The sequence below is a fragment of the Dermacentor silvarum genome, chromosome 1 (assembly GCF_013339745.2).
Source record: "Dermacentor silvarum isolate Dsil-2018 chromosome 1, BIME_Dsil_1.4, whole genome shotgun sequence".
NCBI classification, from domain to species: Eukaryota; Metazoa; Arthropoda; class Arachnida; order Ixodida; family Ixodidae; genus Dermacentor; species Dermacentor silvarum.
The window spans coordinates 237,670,366-237,690,010 of record NC_051154.1 but is presented as its reverse complement, the minus strand read 5'-3'; the positions used below and the strand labels follow the sequence as shown (position 1 = coordinate 237,690,010).

Sequence of the window (19,645 nt, the reverse complement as noted above, 5' to 3'; positions counted from 1 at the left end):
CATGCTTTCTGGCGGGCCAGTGACGGGGGCAGCGCATCCCCATCTCTGGATGCCACTGCCAATTTTGTACCCGGAGCAGCTAACCGGCTGGCAACATCTACGTGATACCGGGACCGGCATCGCTATCTGCAATGAGGGCGCCCAATACAAGCTGCTGCCCACCGACTACGTGTTGGGGCACGACACCACAACTAGAATGGAGCATTCACCATTGGTGTTCTTTCAGGTTAGTTACCTCAAACGCTGCCTGTTTGTGGTGTCGTGCCCCTGCGACTTGTTAGACATGCTAGCAAGTGGAAAAAACCTTGTTTGCTCTTGTCTCAGACACTTGTTATTGATGCTTTCCGGTGATATTGAGTCCAACCCTGGCCCCAATAATGATGCTGTTTTGGCTACTGTATTAGCAATCCGGACAAGTAGACATTTGCAGCGAGCTTCAGGTTATGAATCAGTGGAGGACGTCAGTCGACGTTGAACTGAAGCAATTGTCAGCCAGGATTCGGGCCGTTGAAGCGGACATAGTTAACGCAAAAAGCGCCCATATGCCTCTGCAGTCCCACCACGTCCGTACCTGACAGGTCGCACTACAGCAAAAAAAAAAAAAAAAAAAAAAAAAAAAATTGCAGTGCGACGATGCAGAAAACAGGCAGCACCGATAAAATTTAAGTTTTTTTTTTTGGTATCCCTGATGACCCTGCAGAGACATGGTCGACTTCCTAGAAAAATGTGATCGATTTGTAATCGGAACATCTGGGTATTACCAGTTTCATCCCAGATAGAACGTGCCTTGGACGACATCAGCCAGATAAAATTAGGCCTATAATTGTAAAGTTCATGCACTTTAAAGACAAAGATAAGGTTATCGGTTTAGCTAAAAAATTTAGGGACACTACTATGCTGTTCGGGAGGACTTCTCGCTCCAGACGCGTATCGCCAGGAAAAAGTTGCCCGAGTACGGCAAAGCTTTAAATGTACCTTTCAAGCTTAATGTTGATAGACTGCGCATGGGCGGCACAGGCACCTATTATGTGTATGATCCTGCGTCAGACGTTATGAAATCACCCAAGATAACTAAACCGAAGGCCGACTTCACGCACTACTCACAACTCCTGTCAAACTTACACCAGGTAGTCTCAGTCACCTCTTTCTTTATCTGTTACATTTACAAACATTAGAAGCTTGCTTCCGAAACGCAACCAACTTTGTTCTTTCCTTGATGATAGTAACTATGATATTGTTCTCCAAACAGAAACTTGGCTTACCCCCAAAATTACTGATACTGAAATATTTCCTGATAACTCTTAAAATGTTTACCGACATGATCGTAGAACTAAAAGGGGAGCTAGGTATAAAAAAAAAGTTTTCTTTCTAATCGATTCGAAATCCGATCTTGAAATTGCTTGGTGTGCATGCTCATCCTCATCGACTAAGGTACTTATAGGTGTGCGTTATCGGCCGCCTGACTTTCACCAATCCTTTGTTAATGAACTTCGCAATAGTACAGCCACAGCTGTGGAGCTATTTCCTTCTGATTACATGTACATTTTTGGAGATTTTAATTATCCCCTAATTGATAGGTCTTCCTTGTTTTCTTCCTGTCGTAAATCTATAAATTTCATTAACTTAGCTTTAGATTTTAATTTATTTCAGGTAATTAACGAACCCACCCATGGTCGAAATTTGTTAGATTTATTTCTTACCTCTGCTCCTGGTACAGTCAGACAAATTCGCACCCTCGATGGATTCAGTGATCATAAATTACAACAAATACTTCTTCACATACCACTTGATAATGTAAGCTTTACATCCAAGAAAATAAGAGATTACAATAAAGGCTACTATAAAGATATGAATTCTGATCTTGAAATGTTCTTCCGCCAAGAATTTATGCCCTCTTTCTCTGTACGTCCAGTTGATGAAAATTGAATTCTTTTCAAAGACAAAATATCTTCGCTAGTTGACAAGTATGTCCCATTAATTACCCTATCTAATAGCAGGACTAACCAATGGTTTGACAAGTCCCTTCATAGGTTAAGAAATAGGAAAACAATTTCCACCCGACAATGGCTCAACTCGCATTTCCATGCATGGAGCAACAATGTACCTTTAGCTGACCACGAGTGCCCTGTCGCTTTTAACAACTTTTTTTCATCAGTGTTTACTATGCAGGATCAGTTCACTGTATCCCTTATCCCTAATACCCTTACATGGAACCTATTAATAACATCACCGTCGAAGGTATTTCTCGCAGATAATGTAAGGTTTCGTAATTAGACATCTGCCGGTATTGATAACATTAGCTCCAAAATACTAAAAAACACTGTCTCCGTTTGCAGCCAAATATTATATCATATATTCCGACAATCCATTATCATCCGGCCGCCTTCCTTCTGACTGGAAAATTGCTAAGGTAGTGCCTATATTTAAGGCGGGAGATAGAAATTCGCCTGCTAACTACCGTCCTATCTCCTTAACTTGCATTTCTTGTAAATTACTTGAGCACATCATCGCCTCTCATGTCTATAGCCACCTTGAGTCGAACAATTTCTTTTTTACTAACCAACATGGCTTCAGGAACAGGTTTTCATGCGATTCACAGCTATTTGAACTTACAACCGACCTACATTTTAGCATGAATAACAGCAAACAATCCAATTGTATTTTCCTTGATTACTCAAAAGCCTTCGACCGTGTCGCTCATTGTCTAATCGCGAAATTATCTTCACTCAGGCTAGATTCGCTAACTCTTTCTTGGCTACGGAATTTTTTGTCACTTCTCCAGCAGTTCACAGTTGTTAACAATTCGTATTCACCCCCTTGCTATGTTACTTCCGGTGTTCCATAAGGCAGGGTTTTAGGACCATTACTATTTTTAGTATACATCAACGACCTGCCTACTAACATATCTTCTTCCATCAGTCTTTTTGCTGACAATTGCATAATTTACCGTACCATTAACTCTATCGACGACCACATTGCACTTCAAAATGCAAAGTACCTGGCAAATGCATCTTAACGAATCTAAATGTACGTTATCTCCTTTAGCCGTAAGCATGTCAATTCTAAGTTCACCTACTATCTCAAGCACTCTCAGGTATCGGAAGCATCTTCATATAAATATCTCGGAGTTCACCTTGCTCCTAACCTGCCCTGAGCATCCCACGTCACCCCCATTTGCGCCAAAGCCTCATGAACTTTGGGGTATTTATGAAGAAACTAAAAAAAAAAAAGGGCATCAACCAGCATCCGGAAGCTTCAGATGCAACATTTGTCCGGCCTCAACTAGAATTTGCAAGCCCTGTATGGTCGCCTCGTCAAAAAATCAATATGCTAGAAGCCGTACAAACAGAGCAGCACGTTCTATTTCTTACGATTATAACCGTTCTCATAGCGTAACTGAGATTAAACCAGAATCATGACATCATCGCACTTCTTTGTTTGCTTCACAAGTACGTTTATGGTAATAGGCTGTCTCCATTACCTCTCGAAAGGCCTTTGCATATGTCAAAACACCTCCATAACAATTTCAGTTACTCGCACATTTTCAGTCACACATTAACCTTCAACAGCACTGCACTTCCACGTGCCATTTCTCTGTGGAACGATTTGCCTGATAATATCGCTTCCTTAACAAACCATGATTCTTTCCGCAACAGTGTCAGCAGTCATCTTTCAATTGCGCCCTTTTAATCTGTTCAGCGACATTATGCTTTTAATTGTTGCATTCTGGTTTGTACTGCGCATCAGTTACGTCTTGAAAGTATGTTGTATCCCTTGTGTTGGAATTCATTGTATTAGAAATGTATAAGTGCCACTTGCTACACAATATGTCTACTAGCTCTTATAGTTCTGTTTTCGTTTATGCCCCCCCTTACGCCATGCACCTACGGGGACCTGTAAGGTCTTTGTAAACAAAAATTAAAAAAAAAATAGTGCCAATGTTTGTGACTTGGGAGAACATGCTTAAAAAAAAAAAAAAAAAAAAAAAAACTTTTGCCAGACCACTGTCCACAGACTGCACCATTTGCATGTTATAGTTGGCCAAAGATGCTTTATCCTTGTAGCAGCTCCAGACTTAATTCTAGAGCTCACCAATGCTTTTTAAAGGGTTAAAATGCTACAAACTGTTGACATGTATGCCTATATACAAAAATTAAATTCTGTTCTGCAATTTTAGAACATTTGGTATACACGTTCACTGAACAGTATTTAGTTAACATTTGACGCCAAACATCATGCCACCTTTCCTTCAGCATTTTTCGGGGGCTCAAGGGAACTTTTATGCCAAAAAGTGCCTTACAATAGTCACTAAAGTGGGAAAAAAAAAAAAAAAAAACAACAACCTTGTGACAGTGACAAGAGCGCCTAAGCAATAGTACACACAGTGCCCAAAACTGGTAATCTAGACATGTGAATGTGTGTTCAGACTCAAAGACACACAAATTCAACTCTGCTAACGTGCCTCGTTTTCTCCAAAAGCCCACATGCCCATATCGTAGCCTTAGACTTGTTAAATCTGACCTAAAACAGGTTTCAGATAAAATTTAAGTTGAAAAAAAGACGCCTTCAGCTTGATTCCAACAGCTGTTTCAACTTTCCTGGCCCAACCAAGGTTTATAGCAGACGTTGTAAGAAGCCCTGAAAAAAATTCAAGGCTTCTTAAGCACTTCCAGGGCCCTTAAATATTTTCCAAGTACTAAAACCAACGTATGATGGAGAGCTCAAAAACAAAACATCAAAGCCCGCTAAGCTGCCTAACCAGTCAGAATTTAGACTTCAGCACTGCACCAAATACGCGGCCAGATGTTCAAACAAAATTGATTGAGTTGAGACAAATTATCAAGATTTTTGAGCATTCTATGAAATTTAAGGGTTTTCAAAACACTGACTATGGCATTTTTGTATTGAACTTTTAGAAGATTTTAAGGTACCCTGTATGCATAATGCATACAGTCTAAATAATAAAACATATCCCACACAGGAAAAATTATATTGAATGCATTTAACTGCATACTTGAGGCGTCTTGATGGATGAAGAGCACAGCATTTTTTTTAGCTGAGTAGCTTTAAATAATGACTGAATGGAACGTTCAAGCACTTTGCATCAGTTCCTGACACACTGGCATGCATGGCAGGATTCTTCTGGGAATCTTCTATTAGGCAGCATCCAACACTATAGTAAGGTGGTTTTCACAATTCCATTCCTCATAAATATCTCAGCATAGATTAAGACTGACAAAGGAGTTGTCCTAGTTAAATCGTAGCACAGAAAACTAGCAGTACAAGACACTATGTGGAGTGTATGCATTATTGCTCTGTTGCTACACTGGTTCAGTTGGAAATCACTGGAAGGCAACTGCCCACTCTCAGGAGAACAAGTGGCGCTTCAGCAGCTAGACTCCTAAACTAAGCACAAACTTTAGTTGGTTTTGGACACTGTTAGAAAATTGCTTGACCATATGGATACCGGTAAACAGCAAAATGCAACTGAATGCATATGGAGATTCCCGATTAAACACAAGATGTATATAATAATCATCTTTATATTGCAAGGGGGCCACAGTACCTATGTTCATGTCATTTACCGAGTTTGACAATCATTTCACTCAGTATTAATGCAGTCGCACTTATGTAAGGTTCTGAAGTGAGTCCTCTTATATTAAGACATGATTTAGGTAGCAAACAATTTGCTCAGTCAGAGGTGGTATACTCTAATGCAGTTGCTTTCTATAAGCATGAGACACAAAGACACAGTAGAATAAATAAATTAAGCAGATCTAACTTAGCATTCAGTACTGTAAACTGCAGCTTGATATCAAAATGCCCCATGTGTGCTTTTGTATTGTGTTTTATACTGCAGTGACCATACAAGGATCGAATTACTTAATTCCTGTCAACTGCATTTCCAATTAAACTTGTTTCTGTATATTTTTTCTTAATGCAGCTGCCTTTCATTACTATTTGGCAACTTCATTCAGAACTAATTAAAAAGAATACTGTTCCCAAAAGAAAAAGTAACAATGAAGAGCACTATAATTAGAGTACTTCCTAGCTGGGTTAGTTGTCTCAACCATTGCCGTTCGTCAATTTGCACCAGTCTTCTAATAGAACACTACAGTACATTCTCACGTCAGGCTTTCAAAAGCACAGTATGCAATTAGTGAAGTGTTTTGTATTACATGAATTTCTATCGAAAAAATGAAGATACAAAAATGCTTTTATGATTATGCTGCTGCCAATGCATTTAAACCAGCAGATAAGTTTAAACAGAGTCACTTTGAATAAGCAAGAATATTGCCACAATTATTGTATTAATTGTATAAGGGCACATGAGGCATTCTTCAATCAGTGGTCCAAAGTTTCTAATAAAAGCAATAAAATAAGGAATGGAAATTTGGGGTGTCAGTACTGCTTGAACTCGTTCTTTACCACGACCATTGAACATGCGCCACGGGGGACTCGTGAGCGCTGCGCCCAGTTTCAAGGCTCCTGGAGCTCTTACAGACTACAACGTAGTCTAAGGAGTAAACTTTCACTTTCTGAGTATTTTATTCCTTTGTCATGTGGAAGCTATTCTTAATAAGCTAGCAAAGGTGGGCACCATGCGATCGATCGTGAAGATGGCAGGTGCTCCCATAGCTGGGCCCACGTCTCCCGGTTCTGTGGCACCCCCTCAAATGATTCGATTCTACCAGTAACAGGAAGTTTGAAGATGACATCACATCATGGAATTTTTATTCGAACAATGTCCAGCCCGGACAGTTGCCAGGTGTTTTAAAGCTCACTATTTTCTTGTAATGATTTATATGTTGTACAGATGTTTGCAATGTTATATATGATTTTACAGTGTCTTTACAGCATATACTTAAAGTCACTGACAACCGTCGTCACTGGCGCAACGAAAAGCTCACCCTCGGTAGTGTTTACAGCTGCAGCGGTTACTTCCAAAAGTGCGTGGATATTTTGTAAGCAGAATTTTTCGATCTGAGCAGCCTCTAAAAAAATACGAGTCCCTCCTCCAGCAACGCTGAGAAGTGACAGTGATGCCAATAGCCCGCCTCGCAAATTGTGAAAGCTGCCCATCGTCCTGCTTTCACTGGAGGGAGTGCAACTATGGTTAACCACTTATATTGTCACCTTTACAACCACTTTTAAAGGTAAATAGACTGGTACAATAAGTTTGCGTTGTTGTACAGACCTTTCTTATAGTTTTACTGCTTTTCCCCACGTACACACCTACGTCATGGCTGGCTGGCCCCCGTCGTAGTTATTCAGTGGATAGATGAGCCAAGCCAAGTTATCGAAATCGAAGGCAATGGCAGCGCCACTTTTCTACTCACTACAAACGAAGGCTTATCTGCACATTGTAAGTTAGAAAAAACTTAATTTTAAAAAGAATGTTACTGCATTTCAATATTATTAAAAGACCAGGAACCGCGTACACTGGTAGAAGGTTACGTGGTAAACCTCATAAATATGTTTACGTTTTTGCCGCGTGGGGCGCCAAAGGTCATTTTTCGCGACTTTTAGTGAAGAACTAAAAATGTAAATCAACGTTTAATGAGAAAAACAGGGCCCGTTCTAGCCAGTACGATAGACGACCTTTCCATCAGCGGGGTTATCTCAATTCATGGTCTGAGCGGTTGTCTGTCCCTTTAAGATTGGAGCATAACGTGATGTTTGCCCAATACCTGTGGCACTTACTGGAAAGAGGCAGTTTCCACAAGGCAAACAGCATTTCTTTTGAAGCACCCACATCACTTATAAACTAATACCTTTAAACTTTCATCAGCTATAAGAACTTGAAGTGAAAGCATTTTGTATATTTCGGATATTTTTTTTTGTGTTGATTTTATGTTAGCACAACATTGTAAACATTTTCTGTATATTTCCATAAAGTCTGTTTTTCCCAATTTATATTCCATATTACACCCTAAAGTGTTTACTGAAATTTAGACCTTTGGAAGGTACATTTCATGAGCCTTCTTTTGATAAATAGCATGTTACTGTAACCCTGACGGTGCACTCAACAAAAAAATCTTTACTAGTGCCTTCATAAAAGGGCCATTTTTTTTTCTATGGGTAAGGAAAGGGTTAAGTGGGCAACTCGCTAACTATGATCACGAAGAATTTTGAGTACCATCAAGGATGCCTTTTAATGTGGTGCCTAATGTCTAAAAAATAGCGCTTTTTGCAACAATGAAAATAAATTAAGACATGGAAATTCATATTAAGTGCATGTGATTTTAACTGTATGTCCTGCTATTACTATGTAACCGAGTTTTCTGCAATGCAATTCGTAACAGTATTCAATTACAAAGAAATGAGGGAAAATGGAACAGCTGCAGCATAGACAAGTACAGAGCATAGCACACATCACATGATATATTATTATGGAATGAGTCATTTCATATTGACCCATAAACAGCTGATTCCTTACAAATTAAGACAAATCTGCTGAAGCACTGAATCACTCAATTTTTTAACAGCTATGTATACATAAGGCCGTACTGTTTATTACATTTTAAAACCCAGGAGGAAAGAACAAGAGGGCTTAAAAAAAAAATCATGCCAGTGTTTTGCTCTGGTAGTTATTATCAATGAAAGAAAAGGGAACACTTCTTTTCTCAGTATCAAAACACAATTGAACAAGCTAAACAGATAAAATTTTGTTTATTTGCATTACATTGTGCATGTATTAATTACGGCCTGCATTACCACAAACATGCTGGACCTGTTCAATACTTTGCATATACCCTAATGAGTAGACATTATTTAAATAAACAAAGGTACAGTTTCGAATACACAACACATATGGTAGAGAAAAATGCAGTGTAGACCAATGGGTCACTAGGGCCGGTATTTTGTAGCGATGCCTTTTTCCGATGCAAATGCCTTTTGGCACTTTTGGCGTTCATGAGTGGCTGCTTTTGAAACTGTTCGGGGCGGTACATCGCTTGACCGCTCACGAACGCGAAAAGCACCGAAAGGCATTGTAATCGGGAAAAGGCATCACTACAAAATACCGGCCCAGTTTAACACATACACACATTTCGTTAGCTTTAAAAGCATGCTCTAAAATGGTGCCATGCATTAGTTCAAGGACCATTAATGTAACAAACGTATCAGAAAACATTTTTGACATGGGTCCAGTTTTCTTACAGGTGGTTTTGCTATTTGTCCAATGTACCGTATAAACAGAAATATAAGTCGAGATTTTTTTCATGAAAATAACAAGCTAATGTCACCGCTTGTCTTATATAGCGGCCTTTAGCCAAATGTGAGTCATCGGCTGGCAACCTGTGTCAATCTTGCTGAAATGAACGGCAACATGGCTGCTCAGTGCCAATTCGGTGTTTTGGAAAAACGCGTGCAGTATTGGAGCGCACGGAAAGGAAAGCTACTGAAGTGCAACCCGTGCACAACATTTCGTGGGCATAGTGTGGTTCACCCGCAGCTTCAGGCCACACGCGTGGACTTCGTGCGCGCTTGCTGCTGGTGACAGCACATGCAATTCACTGCAAAGTCGTGGAGCTCGTGCGAGAAGCTGGACTCGAAGTAGCCAGCGACAAACGGTCGTCTTCCGAGGACAGTGCTGCTGTAGACTATTCTGACAAATGAGACTACAGCTCTGATAGTGCGTGAGCGGTGCAGTTTCGAACATAAAGGAGTTTCGGAGATTTTTTTTTTCCTCCTTTCACCTAGACTTAGGGGGTCGACCTATAATCCGGTTTATACGGTATTCGACGAGTTCTGGCATTCTTTTAATTGGTGCATATTTTTTGCATGCTCTTTAATGTGGCCTCTCTAGATGTTTCAGCACTTTCAGGAATAACTTTTTTTTTTAAATCACAATAGCTGGAATTTTGTCACTAGCGAAATGCACCTTTCTTAAGGCTGAAAGGTTATGGACATGTGAAAGGGGAAATTCACCAACTTGAAGAGTTGTTTTAAGTGCAGCTCAGGCACATCTCTCCACAAAATTGAGGAAGTTTATGCAAGTTTGCCAATTTACAAAACTATGGGAAAAGTGATTTTCTGTGACTAATTCTACTTAAACCAAAACATTATAACACCAATTCTGAGTGCAAAAACTGGGTGCTGCTTAAAAATTATGGGCCCTTTCTGTATGGAAAGATAAACATCACATTCTTGAATGCAGGTAAACTGAAAGCTTAGTTAATCTACTGGTGTTTAAGTTTGTTTGCATTTTCGCACTACACAAATACTCTTGCTGCAGTGAAAACAAGCAGGGACTGTATGCAAAGTTTTTTAAAAAGCCACCATTATGACAAAAGTTTCATTACTGTGTATAACTTCTTTACCATCAATAACTTTTATGCGATAGAAGCAATCCCCCCTTATATGCCCAACAAGTAGATACTTGGTTAAATATAAATATTTCTATTGTTCATTTGGGTAGCCTTTTTATTCCACATTTAAGTCCTGCCTAACAATCCTTTATTATGCATCTCAAACCAGATATCCTAACTCTAGACAGTAAAATAGTGCACCACCACAAATATCTATTATCGTTTCCCAAAGCATAGTAGATGTGAGCTTTCAGCAGAAGAAAAAAACATTTATCATACAGACAATTCTTGACAGTGCATTAGTTCCCACACACTTACACTTGGTAATTCCTCATGCAAAACAGCACTTTCATATTTTTTGACAACAGCTTTGTGGTGCTTTCTAGTCTATGAATAACAGCCAGTGCGAGCTAACTACAGTAGCAGAAGCAACAGTTTACTCATGGCAGTTATATGTCGTAATTGACATTATTTCACACTTCATTGTACTAATAGATCGAACATTGTAGTTTTTAACGAATTTGGTGTATGCTGAGCTGACACTCAACTTAATTCTTACAGTTTTGCTTAAGTATGTGCTATCCAATGGTTGTGTAGAGTCTGCCACAAAATGTGCTTATTTTAAACCGTAGATATATACAGTTCTCTGCCCGAATATGCCACGTTACAGCAGATGCACGCATATATCACACTGATATTGAGCAGTTTACAACTATGGCCAGGAAATTAGGCAACCCTGTAACATTTTGTAAATACTCGCAAAGTAACAATACTAACGGAGTAGCAGGCTCATAGCATACTGTTACCGTAGCGCATTTCCTTTGCAAAAGTTGACACTGATTTCAATTACACAACTGCCACTTATTTACACATGGTGCTATGAAAAAGAGTTACAGGCTAAAAAATTTGTCTGGAATGTTCACAGGTGCCTTGCCTTCTGGCATGCACTTCATGGTGTAATGGCTTATTTAAAGGCATATATAAACGAAAATTATCAGTATCTGTTGTTGCGACCATGAAACACCCTGTGCACTATGCTACTGGCTAGTTTTACATAGTTAAAATATGGTTTCTCTAAATTGCAGGATGATTAGTTAGCTTTAACAGTTGAAGTGATGTCACAACTCTTTACCTTGACGCTACACTTAGATTACACATTGCATAAAATTATGAAACATGGTGAGTTAAGAACATCAGTTAATTGACATAATTTGTGTGCCTCCAACGACGCCTAACATGGCAACACATGAACATTCCAAGTGTGAATGATCTACAATAATTTACGGTCCTGACAATTTAACAGCTGAAAGCGAAATGATTTATTTCAACAAATTAAACCTGCCTTTTCACACGAATGAGAATGACGACTCATATCCCATGAATACGGGTGTCCCATGGCGCACTTTTGATCGCGATCGAACCCTATCCCGATTGATTTTCTCAGTCGCAATTGGCTTATTTGCTCAATCTGCGGAAGACAGCCAATTGCAGTCGAACATTTCGATTCAGATCAGGCTCGATCGCGATCGAAAGTGGCCATGTGACACCGGTATAACACGGGGCATGATCGAGCCCGATCGGGATTGAAATTCTCGATGATGATTGGCTCCTTTGCGCAAGCTGCGGCACGGAGAATATTGCGATTCCGAATTTCTATCCCGATTGGGCTTGATCGCTATCGAAAGTACACCGTGTGACACACGTATTAAATAGGGCACATTGTCGTTTAGCATGGAAAGAATATCACAGATGCTGAACAGCAGTCGGTGATAGGACAACAAAACGGAGAAGAGACAGGTAGCACAATAACATGGACGAACGAACAGTAGTTTAGCAAACAAACAAAAATAAAGCGCTACAGAAGTGGACGAGTCAGCCCGATGAGAAACGCTACCCGGAGATGGAAGACATTCGTGATTATTAAACAAGCAATATCTTAGACATCCACAACCATTAGGAGACAACTATTAATATCGCAGCGGCAAACACGCAGGTAAAAAAAAAAAAAGAACGAAAAGACAAAGGTTTCTTTCGAATTGAAGGCGACGAAGAACAAAAGACACCAATTAAAGACCATTCTGCATTACCCTGCTCATGGAAGAAACTTCTCTCTTTTACGTCTTACACCATATGTCCAAAAGGAAAAATCACTAGTCTATTACGTATGTTCGCTTTTCTAGAAACATCATTGAGAAGTAGCAACCATCAAGATGAGAAATGAGTGAGCAGCACGAGAAAAAAAAAAAAAAAAAAGCAAGTTTTCATCGTCCGCGAGTCAGGTGCCACGGCCGAGCTGGACGCCCGAATTTTTGGCGCTTCCAGCTTAACCATAACCTTGCATGGTCGGCACTCCACTCATCGAGCCAATAATTCAATTTTTCAATTGCAGCAAATGGCAGAAAATTAATTAAAATTGAGTTTAAGCCTAAAACGAGGCTTACCTTTTGAGCGACAATGACCGCCGTGGAGCGCCGAAGCGTGAGATAGGTTGCCCGTCGGCCTCTTCCAGCCTCTCCAGTTGTTACAAAGACTTTCGGGCTCGCTGATCCAAGAGCAGAGAGAATCTTCTTCAAAGCGGTCGCTGTCCTCGAAGGAAAAACGGTCTCCTTCGTCCCAGTCAAACATTACCACGCCTGAGCACCGCTGGGCCGATCGGAGCGGCCCACAGAAATTTATACCTCCCAAATTATAACATCCAGCGTTCCTCCCGACGCCGATCTGGGACTCATCTCGGTGCGCGGCAGCGAAATTTCGTCGAACGTACAATGAAATGCCGCCGCAACTGCGGCGAAACCCTAGACAGTCCTCCTGAGCCTGCCCCCGAAAATGAGCGATATTATTCGGATCCCTTGTTGTCAGCTGTCCTGGGCTCAGCTGCCCATTTTTTTTTTTATTTTTTTTTATACTTTCTCTCACCCTCGACGCTCAGTGGGTTAGGATACGGCAAACTTGAGAGCGCGAACGTCAACTACGCGGCACAATTTGTAGCATCAAAAAAGTTACTGCCATAACTGTAAGCTTGGAGAAATTAGGCAAATTCGTTAGCGTACCTACAAGCGCCCAAATAAGCGTTTACACTAAAATTTCTCTCCAAGCGATAGCGATTCCGCAACTAAAAACAAAAAAAATTGTAGTTGCCGAGCATTAGACCACAGAACTCAGCCATGATTGGACAAAAAGATTAAATTAATTATAACAATAAAAAATATAAACAGTATAAAAGTAAGCTAAATAAATTATTTCTCTACAACTGTTTGCTTTTTGTTGGTTGTTGTTGAATTAAAATAAGATAATAGCGCGGAGCTGCTACACATACAGCGTCGCAGCGGTGGCCATGTGCAATTTTTGAAACGTGAAGTTAGCGATATTTGTGTTGTGCCCGTGAGTCGGATACAGGTCAACGCTTCGTTTGTGTGTTCCTTTGTAAAAGTAGGAATGATTTGCTGTCTGTGGTGTCTATTGGAATGAGACTTATCGCCGCTGATCACATATTATATGGTGTGTTGGTGCATTTCTGTTTTTAACAAGCCCACATCTGCACCGTGTTTCCCACGTGGCTTCGCTAGCTAGGATGGATGACGACCAGAAAGCCAAATCTCACCGAGCTCGCCACAGTGGTCGGAAGGCCGACAAGAAGGAGAAGAAAAATGATCATGTTCAGGAGCTGACCGCAAAACAGCGAAATCCAAAGGCTTTCTCCGTCCAATCTGTGCAGAAGGCAGAGAAAAAATTCAGAAGGTTAGTATGGGCTTCACAAAAGTCGCATGACTTGGTGGTGTGCATGGTTTCCTAGCATCATTTTTGATGAGTTGATTTATGTATACGTGACATACTGCAAGTGCGTTCCCAAGACTTGTTTTTCTTTTCATTGCGTTCGCTTCGCTGGTTCTACTTCTACATCCAATGAACAGGGTCGCATCTATATGTCATTAAATATATGGCAGGTTGGTATGGTTGACAACTTTTTCTAACCAAGGGCTTACTGAAAATGAAAGTTTGGTCTGCCTGGAAATGACACAAAAGTGACAAACCAGTCTGCCACGTGCGGATTTCCAAGACGGCTCTCAATGATTGCGTATGTTGTGGTAACATGACGAAAGCTAGCTAATCGTTAATCAGTGACAGGCAGTTCCATCCATTTGAAAAATAGGGTCTGTAATGTTTTGTTGACAAGTTTTTATGAAAGTGTACAAACACTTGAAATTTAGATCTTGCAAAATGTTCGTGGTCTGGCTAATGTTGTGGTTCTTTGAACGAGAGAGTGCCTTTTGTGTACCGTTAATGTTTCAATATTGATTCCTTTTCATTCATTTGTGATATTTCCTGTTACTATTTACATGGGCAGCAACCTAATTCCCGAATTCCTTTTGAAGGGCTAAGGACCTGCAAGAGAAACGGCACCATGTCCCCCTTGTTGATCGCACTCCAGTCGAGCCACCACCATACATAGTGGCTGTTGTTGGGCCTCCCAAAGTCGGCAAAACAACCCTTGTTCAGTGCCTCATAAAGAACTTTACAAGGCAGTTTGTGAGCACCATAACTGGTCCAATCACCATTGTGTCTGGTAAGGGGTATTCAGTTGTCTTCACCGCATGAAAATCCCCGTAAAACTTCTGTTATATGCTGCCACTAGGTTTATAAAAACTGAAATTTCTAGTGCAACTGCTTGAAAAACACAGCTTCACTGGAAATTTGTCTGTAATTCCGTAATGTTGTACAAGTCTGCTGTTTCTTTTTTTTTTTTTTTTTACTTGCGGAAAAACCTGTCGAATTCAGTGATGGCCTATGGTGGAGTCATCTTCAGCGACATGTGAAATGAACACGAATGATTCTTGTGTTTATATTAAAGCTTCTCATTCTAGTAGGTAACACTAATGGCTCACGAACTGTTTAATCATTTAGATTTATCAGTGATGGAATTGTTGCCACTTACATACAGAGGTCTATGTAAGTTATACAAGTGCTGCTTGTTTTATGCTCTCCTGTGGGCATTATGCGCATGAACTATACCACTCATCAATTGCATGTAAATAATTTATTTAGATAATTTGGCTTGTAAGCAACAATTTTGGGGGCATGTTGTAATGTAACATTGAAGTCATCTAGTAGGGAAAACCAATCGATAGTTAGACATTCTCGTGCCTAGCACTACTTCCGAGACATATGCCATGAAAATATGCAGCGTACTAAATTGGTGTTGTATTTAAACTATTTGACACTTATTGTGTTTGCATTTTTCTATAGCCCCGATAAGTGTTTGGTAATGCAGCTGCAGCATATCTTAAGTTCTGGCAGTGAACTTAAATGTTCTGGACAGAAACCGACGCAACAGATTAATCACGATTAAGGAAGCGTTGAAACGCTCGCAATAGAACACATGCACACATTTATACATATCCACGGAATGTTTTTCTGGATAATTAATCGTAAAAGGATGCAACATAAAAAAAAAAGTCTGACAATATAGCGATGTTTTTGTACGTACGTCCTCATATAGATATAGAGTGGGGGCAGGGTTAGGAAGGAATGTCAAAAAGCTTGTTGCCTCCCCCCCCCCCCCCCCCTTTGCTCCTCCTCCGGTAAAATGAAAACTCTCCACCTATGATTATAAGTACCGTCGAATGTCTTTATAACAAAATGATTGGGACCTCTGAAATTCTTCGTTAGGTCATTTCGTTGTAAAGATCGCACACTGTACTGGCGCTCGCAATGGTGCCGATGAAACATGTTCAGCAAAAAAAAAAAATCACTTTTTACCATGAATTGAAGAACTGCTTAGTGAAAGGTGTCGCTAATAATCTTTTGCACACCTCAGCCAACAGTAGGTGCGACTGCAGCTAATCAAGAAGGGCAGGTGTTCTTTGAAGTCTATGTCATTTTGTCAACTCTCACACGGATAGGTCCAAATGCCCCACTGCAGGAGCAAGTCTTCATTGATATGCTTGCATTTGTTCACAGACTTCACCGGTGTTGGTTTTAATAGCAGATCTTGCAACTCGGTATACTTAGTGGCGCCGCTGAGTGGGAGCACATAAGAGTTTTGCAACTGTAGCATTTTTTTTTTTCAGGGTTCGTACACCTCCTCGAAAACCTTGAAAACCCTTAAAACTTCTTGAAAATAAATTTGGTCCTTGAATTCCTTGAAAAATTCAGGTTGAGGGCTACTTCTGAACGTTCAGAGTAACAAACTGCACGTAGGGGCTGTGCTATGGACACTGTCTATCGGGAAACAATTCTACGCATTTTCTTTTAGGAGTGTTGCTAAATGACTGCAATGGGGCATGGGGGGGGGGGGGGTCCACAGCCTCCAATGACCGGCCTGTTTAAATCCCCATTGCCAACGTGGAGTTAGATAACGCCGTATAATGTGACCAAGCCATACCACCATTTTGATATTTTACTAGGTGGTTCACACCGCAGCCCTCATGCTCCGTTTTCAAGCCCTGTAGGTTCTAGAAATGCCTGGCCGAAAAATCAGTTTAGCCATTTGGCTTGAAGTCTTGGAGATGTCGAAGGGGGGGGGGGGGGGGCAAGGACATCATGGATAGAATTCCAGGGCACACCAAGACGGTCCAACTCACGGCAGACGTGCCGGCAGTAGACCCCCACCCCCTACAGCTATGGGAGGCTCGAAGAGGGCTGACGAAGCGGCAAAAGTGCAGTAGGAGGCTCAAGATCCGCATTGCCATGATCACCCAGGAGCCGGAAGAATACGCAGCAAAACTGGGATGTCAAAATTGACATCAGACATTCGCCAAGTTGCAAGGCACCCTGAGCACCAAGAAGACATGGGCAATCCTTAGGGCAATCCCAAGACAGAAAGCAAGGCAACAACCAGGCAGCATGTCTATAGATTGATACACAGCCATCCTGGCATGGAGGAAGCTATCCTACGAGAAGCCAAAGCCAATTTGGAAATGTCGACACCAGCATCGACTCGGAAGCTATCCTACGAGAAGCCGAAGGCAATTTGTAAATGACGACACCAGCATCGGCTCGGAACCGATCATGTGTGAAGGCCAACCAAACCCAGAACTTGACTGACAATTGCCATACAGCAGATGGAAAAATCCCCTAAGCAGTCTCGTCGGAAATAACACGTCAGGAAAGTACAAATTAAGTAACAAAACTGTGTGCAACATCAAGGAGACCGAGACCTTGCTGTCATATATCAACAAGGGTTGGAATGAAGGAAAACTACCGGCAACGTGGAAACACGAAGTTACTATGATTCCCAAGCCTAACAAACCAACACGTGGTTCTGAACAGGCTCGCACCATACCTGGAAGAAAACTGTTATCTCTATGATACTCTGTTCGGGCTCCGACCACACCTATCGACGCAAGACATGTTGCTGCAACTAAAAGGACAGATCATCGACCGGCTCCAAACACACAGCAAGAGAGCCATCTTTGCCAGCATTTGACAATGTAGATCACTGCATGGCCCTCCTTCAACTACATCACCGACTTCCTCATCATGGATAGGGCTGTGACAGTAGGGGTGGGTGACCTGCGATCGGCCTAATTCACGGTGCCAAATAAGGGCTCTCTGCAAGGCTTGGCCATGTCACTTAGGCTATTTAATCTTGCCATGAGCTCATTACTTAAGAGGGCTTTAGCTCGGGTGCTCCTATCTAAATACATGTAAAAGGAGAATTCGTCTTTCTCGGCAACTACTGCACCAAATTTGACGAGGTTTGTTGCATTTAAAAGAAAAACTTAAAATCTTGTGATTGTTGGTTGTCAATTTTTGATTTAAGTCATCAATTTTTTATTAAAAGTTGGCAACAATCTCCAATTTTCAGAAAACGAAAATATCAGGTTTGCAACTCTGTAACTCAGCAATGAAAAATGATATCACAATTCTGTGAATTGCATCTAATAGTACATCTAAAGTGGACAAAATTAACATATTACACATGAATCTAAAAAAAAATTAGTAATATGGAAATACAGCTTTTGCAGAACCCTTGTACACAATGTAGCAAATTCACAGAAGATATAAAATGACATTGAACTTGTCCACTTTGAATGGTCTAATGGATGCCATTTACATAACCGCGATATCTATTTTTAACGAAGAGCTATTAATTTGTAAGCTTTGTGCTTCTATATTTTTTTGGTTTTTGAAAATTTATTAAACAAAATTCAGCCCTAAATCGAAATTCTGCTTCCAACAGTCACTAGAATTTACCCTTCTCTCTCAAATGCAACAAATTTAATTAAAATTGGTCCAGGGATTATCTCGGAAAAGTGTTTCTGCGTTTTACATGTCTTTGAATAGGCCGCGTCGAAGTTGGGCCCAAGCTAAAGCTTCTCTTAAGAAACTCAATAAAATAGAAGGAAGTGTTGATGCCCTGTACATGACCTGACCATCTTGACAACAGGGAGGTTGGCAGGCCAGCTAGAAGCAGCACTGCAGGAAGCCATTGATACAACGAAAGAATACCTCGATTTGCTGTGGACTATCTTGTGCACCGGAGAAATCCGAACTCTTGTTACTATGCAAGCATACGAGAGGAAAACCACTACAAGAAATGCCAGACACCAAAATTACCATTGGGAGGTGTAGAAGTACCTCAAGTAGACACGCTACACATCCTCGGCCTTGTTATACAAAAGGACACAGCTGGGGGAGTGGAGCTGCAGAACGTACAAAAGACAGTGACACAGTTGACCTACCTTATTAGAAGAGTGGCCAACAAGTGGCATGGCCTCAAGAAAGAAGACTGCATCTTCATGTCCGTATGTAGACATGAACGTGGAAAAGGGCAAGGCTAACATTGCCATTCATAAAGCTATCGAGCTAGCCATGGGATTATTGCAGGCAGCACCCACGGAAAAGCTACTCAAGATGGGAGTCCCCAATATTTTGGAAGAGCTAGTGAAGGCTCAAAGCGTCAACCAACTCGGAATACTCATTCTATAACCACCGTGGGCTGTGTCGTACTAGTAAAACTAGGATACTCTGTCGAGCTGGACATGCACCATCCAAGAGGCATGCCCCTGGAAATATCAGAGAAGATAATGGTCTCAGACATTCTCAAGAACTTGCGTCCTGAGTACGACAAGGAGCGCCGGTTAGCAAGAGCTAAGGCAGTACAGAAGATGCTGTAGCGAAAAAACAAGAGTGATAGCATCAGATACAAGGGCCAAGACAACTAAGAGCATAATTGACCAAAAAAAAAAAAAGAGGGAAATAACGGCAGCAACACTGCAAGTTCGAGGCGTTAATAGAGCGAAAGAAAGGGCGACAGCCCTGGCAATCGCCACGTGTAACGGGGCGTGTATTATCGGGACAGACTCGCAAGAGGCCTGGAGAAGATTCCA

General features: G+C 41.0%; 2 protein-coding genes across 4 annotated transcripts in view; one reads left to right on the top strand and one right to left on the bottom strand.

Moving 5' to 3' along the window:
- The window catches only part of LOC119436959 (zinc finger SWIM domain-containing protein 8-like), a 122,012-nt gene extending 108,569 nt beyond the window's left edge, over positions 1 to 13,443 (bottom strand). Inside the window, 1 exon segment of the mRNA XM_037704005.2 lies at positions 12,755 to 13,443. Coding sequence (XP_037559933.1) covers positions 12,755 to 12,938 — 184 coding nt within the window. The 5' untranslated portion in view covers positions 12,939 to 13,443.
- Positions 13,444 to 13,642: 199 nt separating this feature from the next.
- The window catches only part of LOC119436960 (ribosome biogenesis protein BMS1 homolog), a 134,196-nt gene continuing 128,193 nt past the window's right edge, over positions 13,643 to 19,645 (top strand). For all 3 annotated transcript variants that reach the window (XM_049660136.1, XM_037704006.2, XM_049660135.1), the window contains exons 1-2: positions 13,643 to 14,051; positions 14,687 to 14,877. In XM_049660136.1, coding sequence (XP_049516093.1) covers positions 13,885 to 14,051; positions 14,687 to 14,877 — 358 coding nt within the window. In that variant the 5' untranslated portion in view covers positions 13,643 to 13,884. The remainder of the gene's footprint in view (positions 14,052 to 14,686; positions 14,878 to 19,645) is intronic.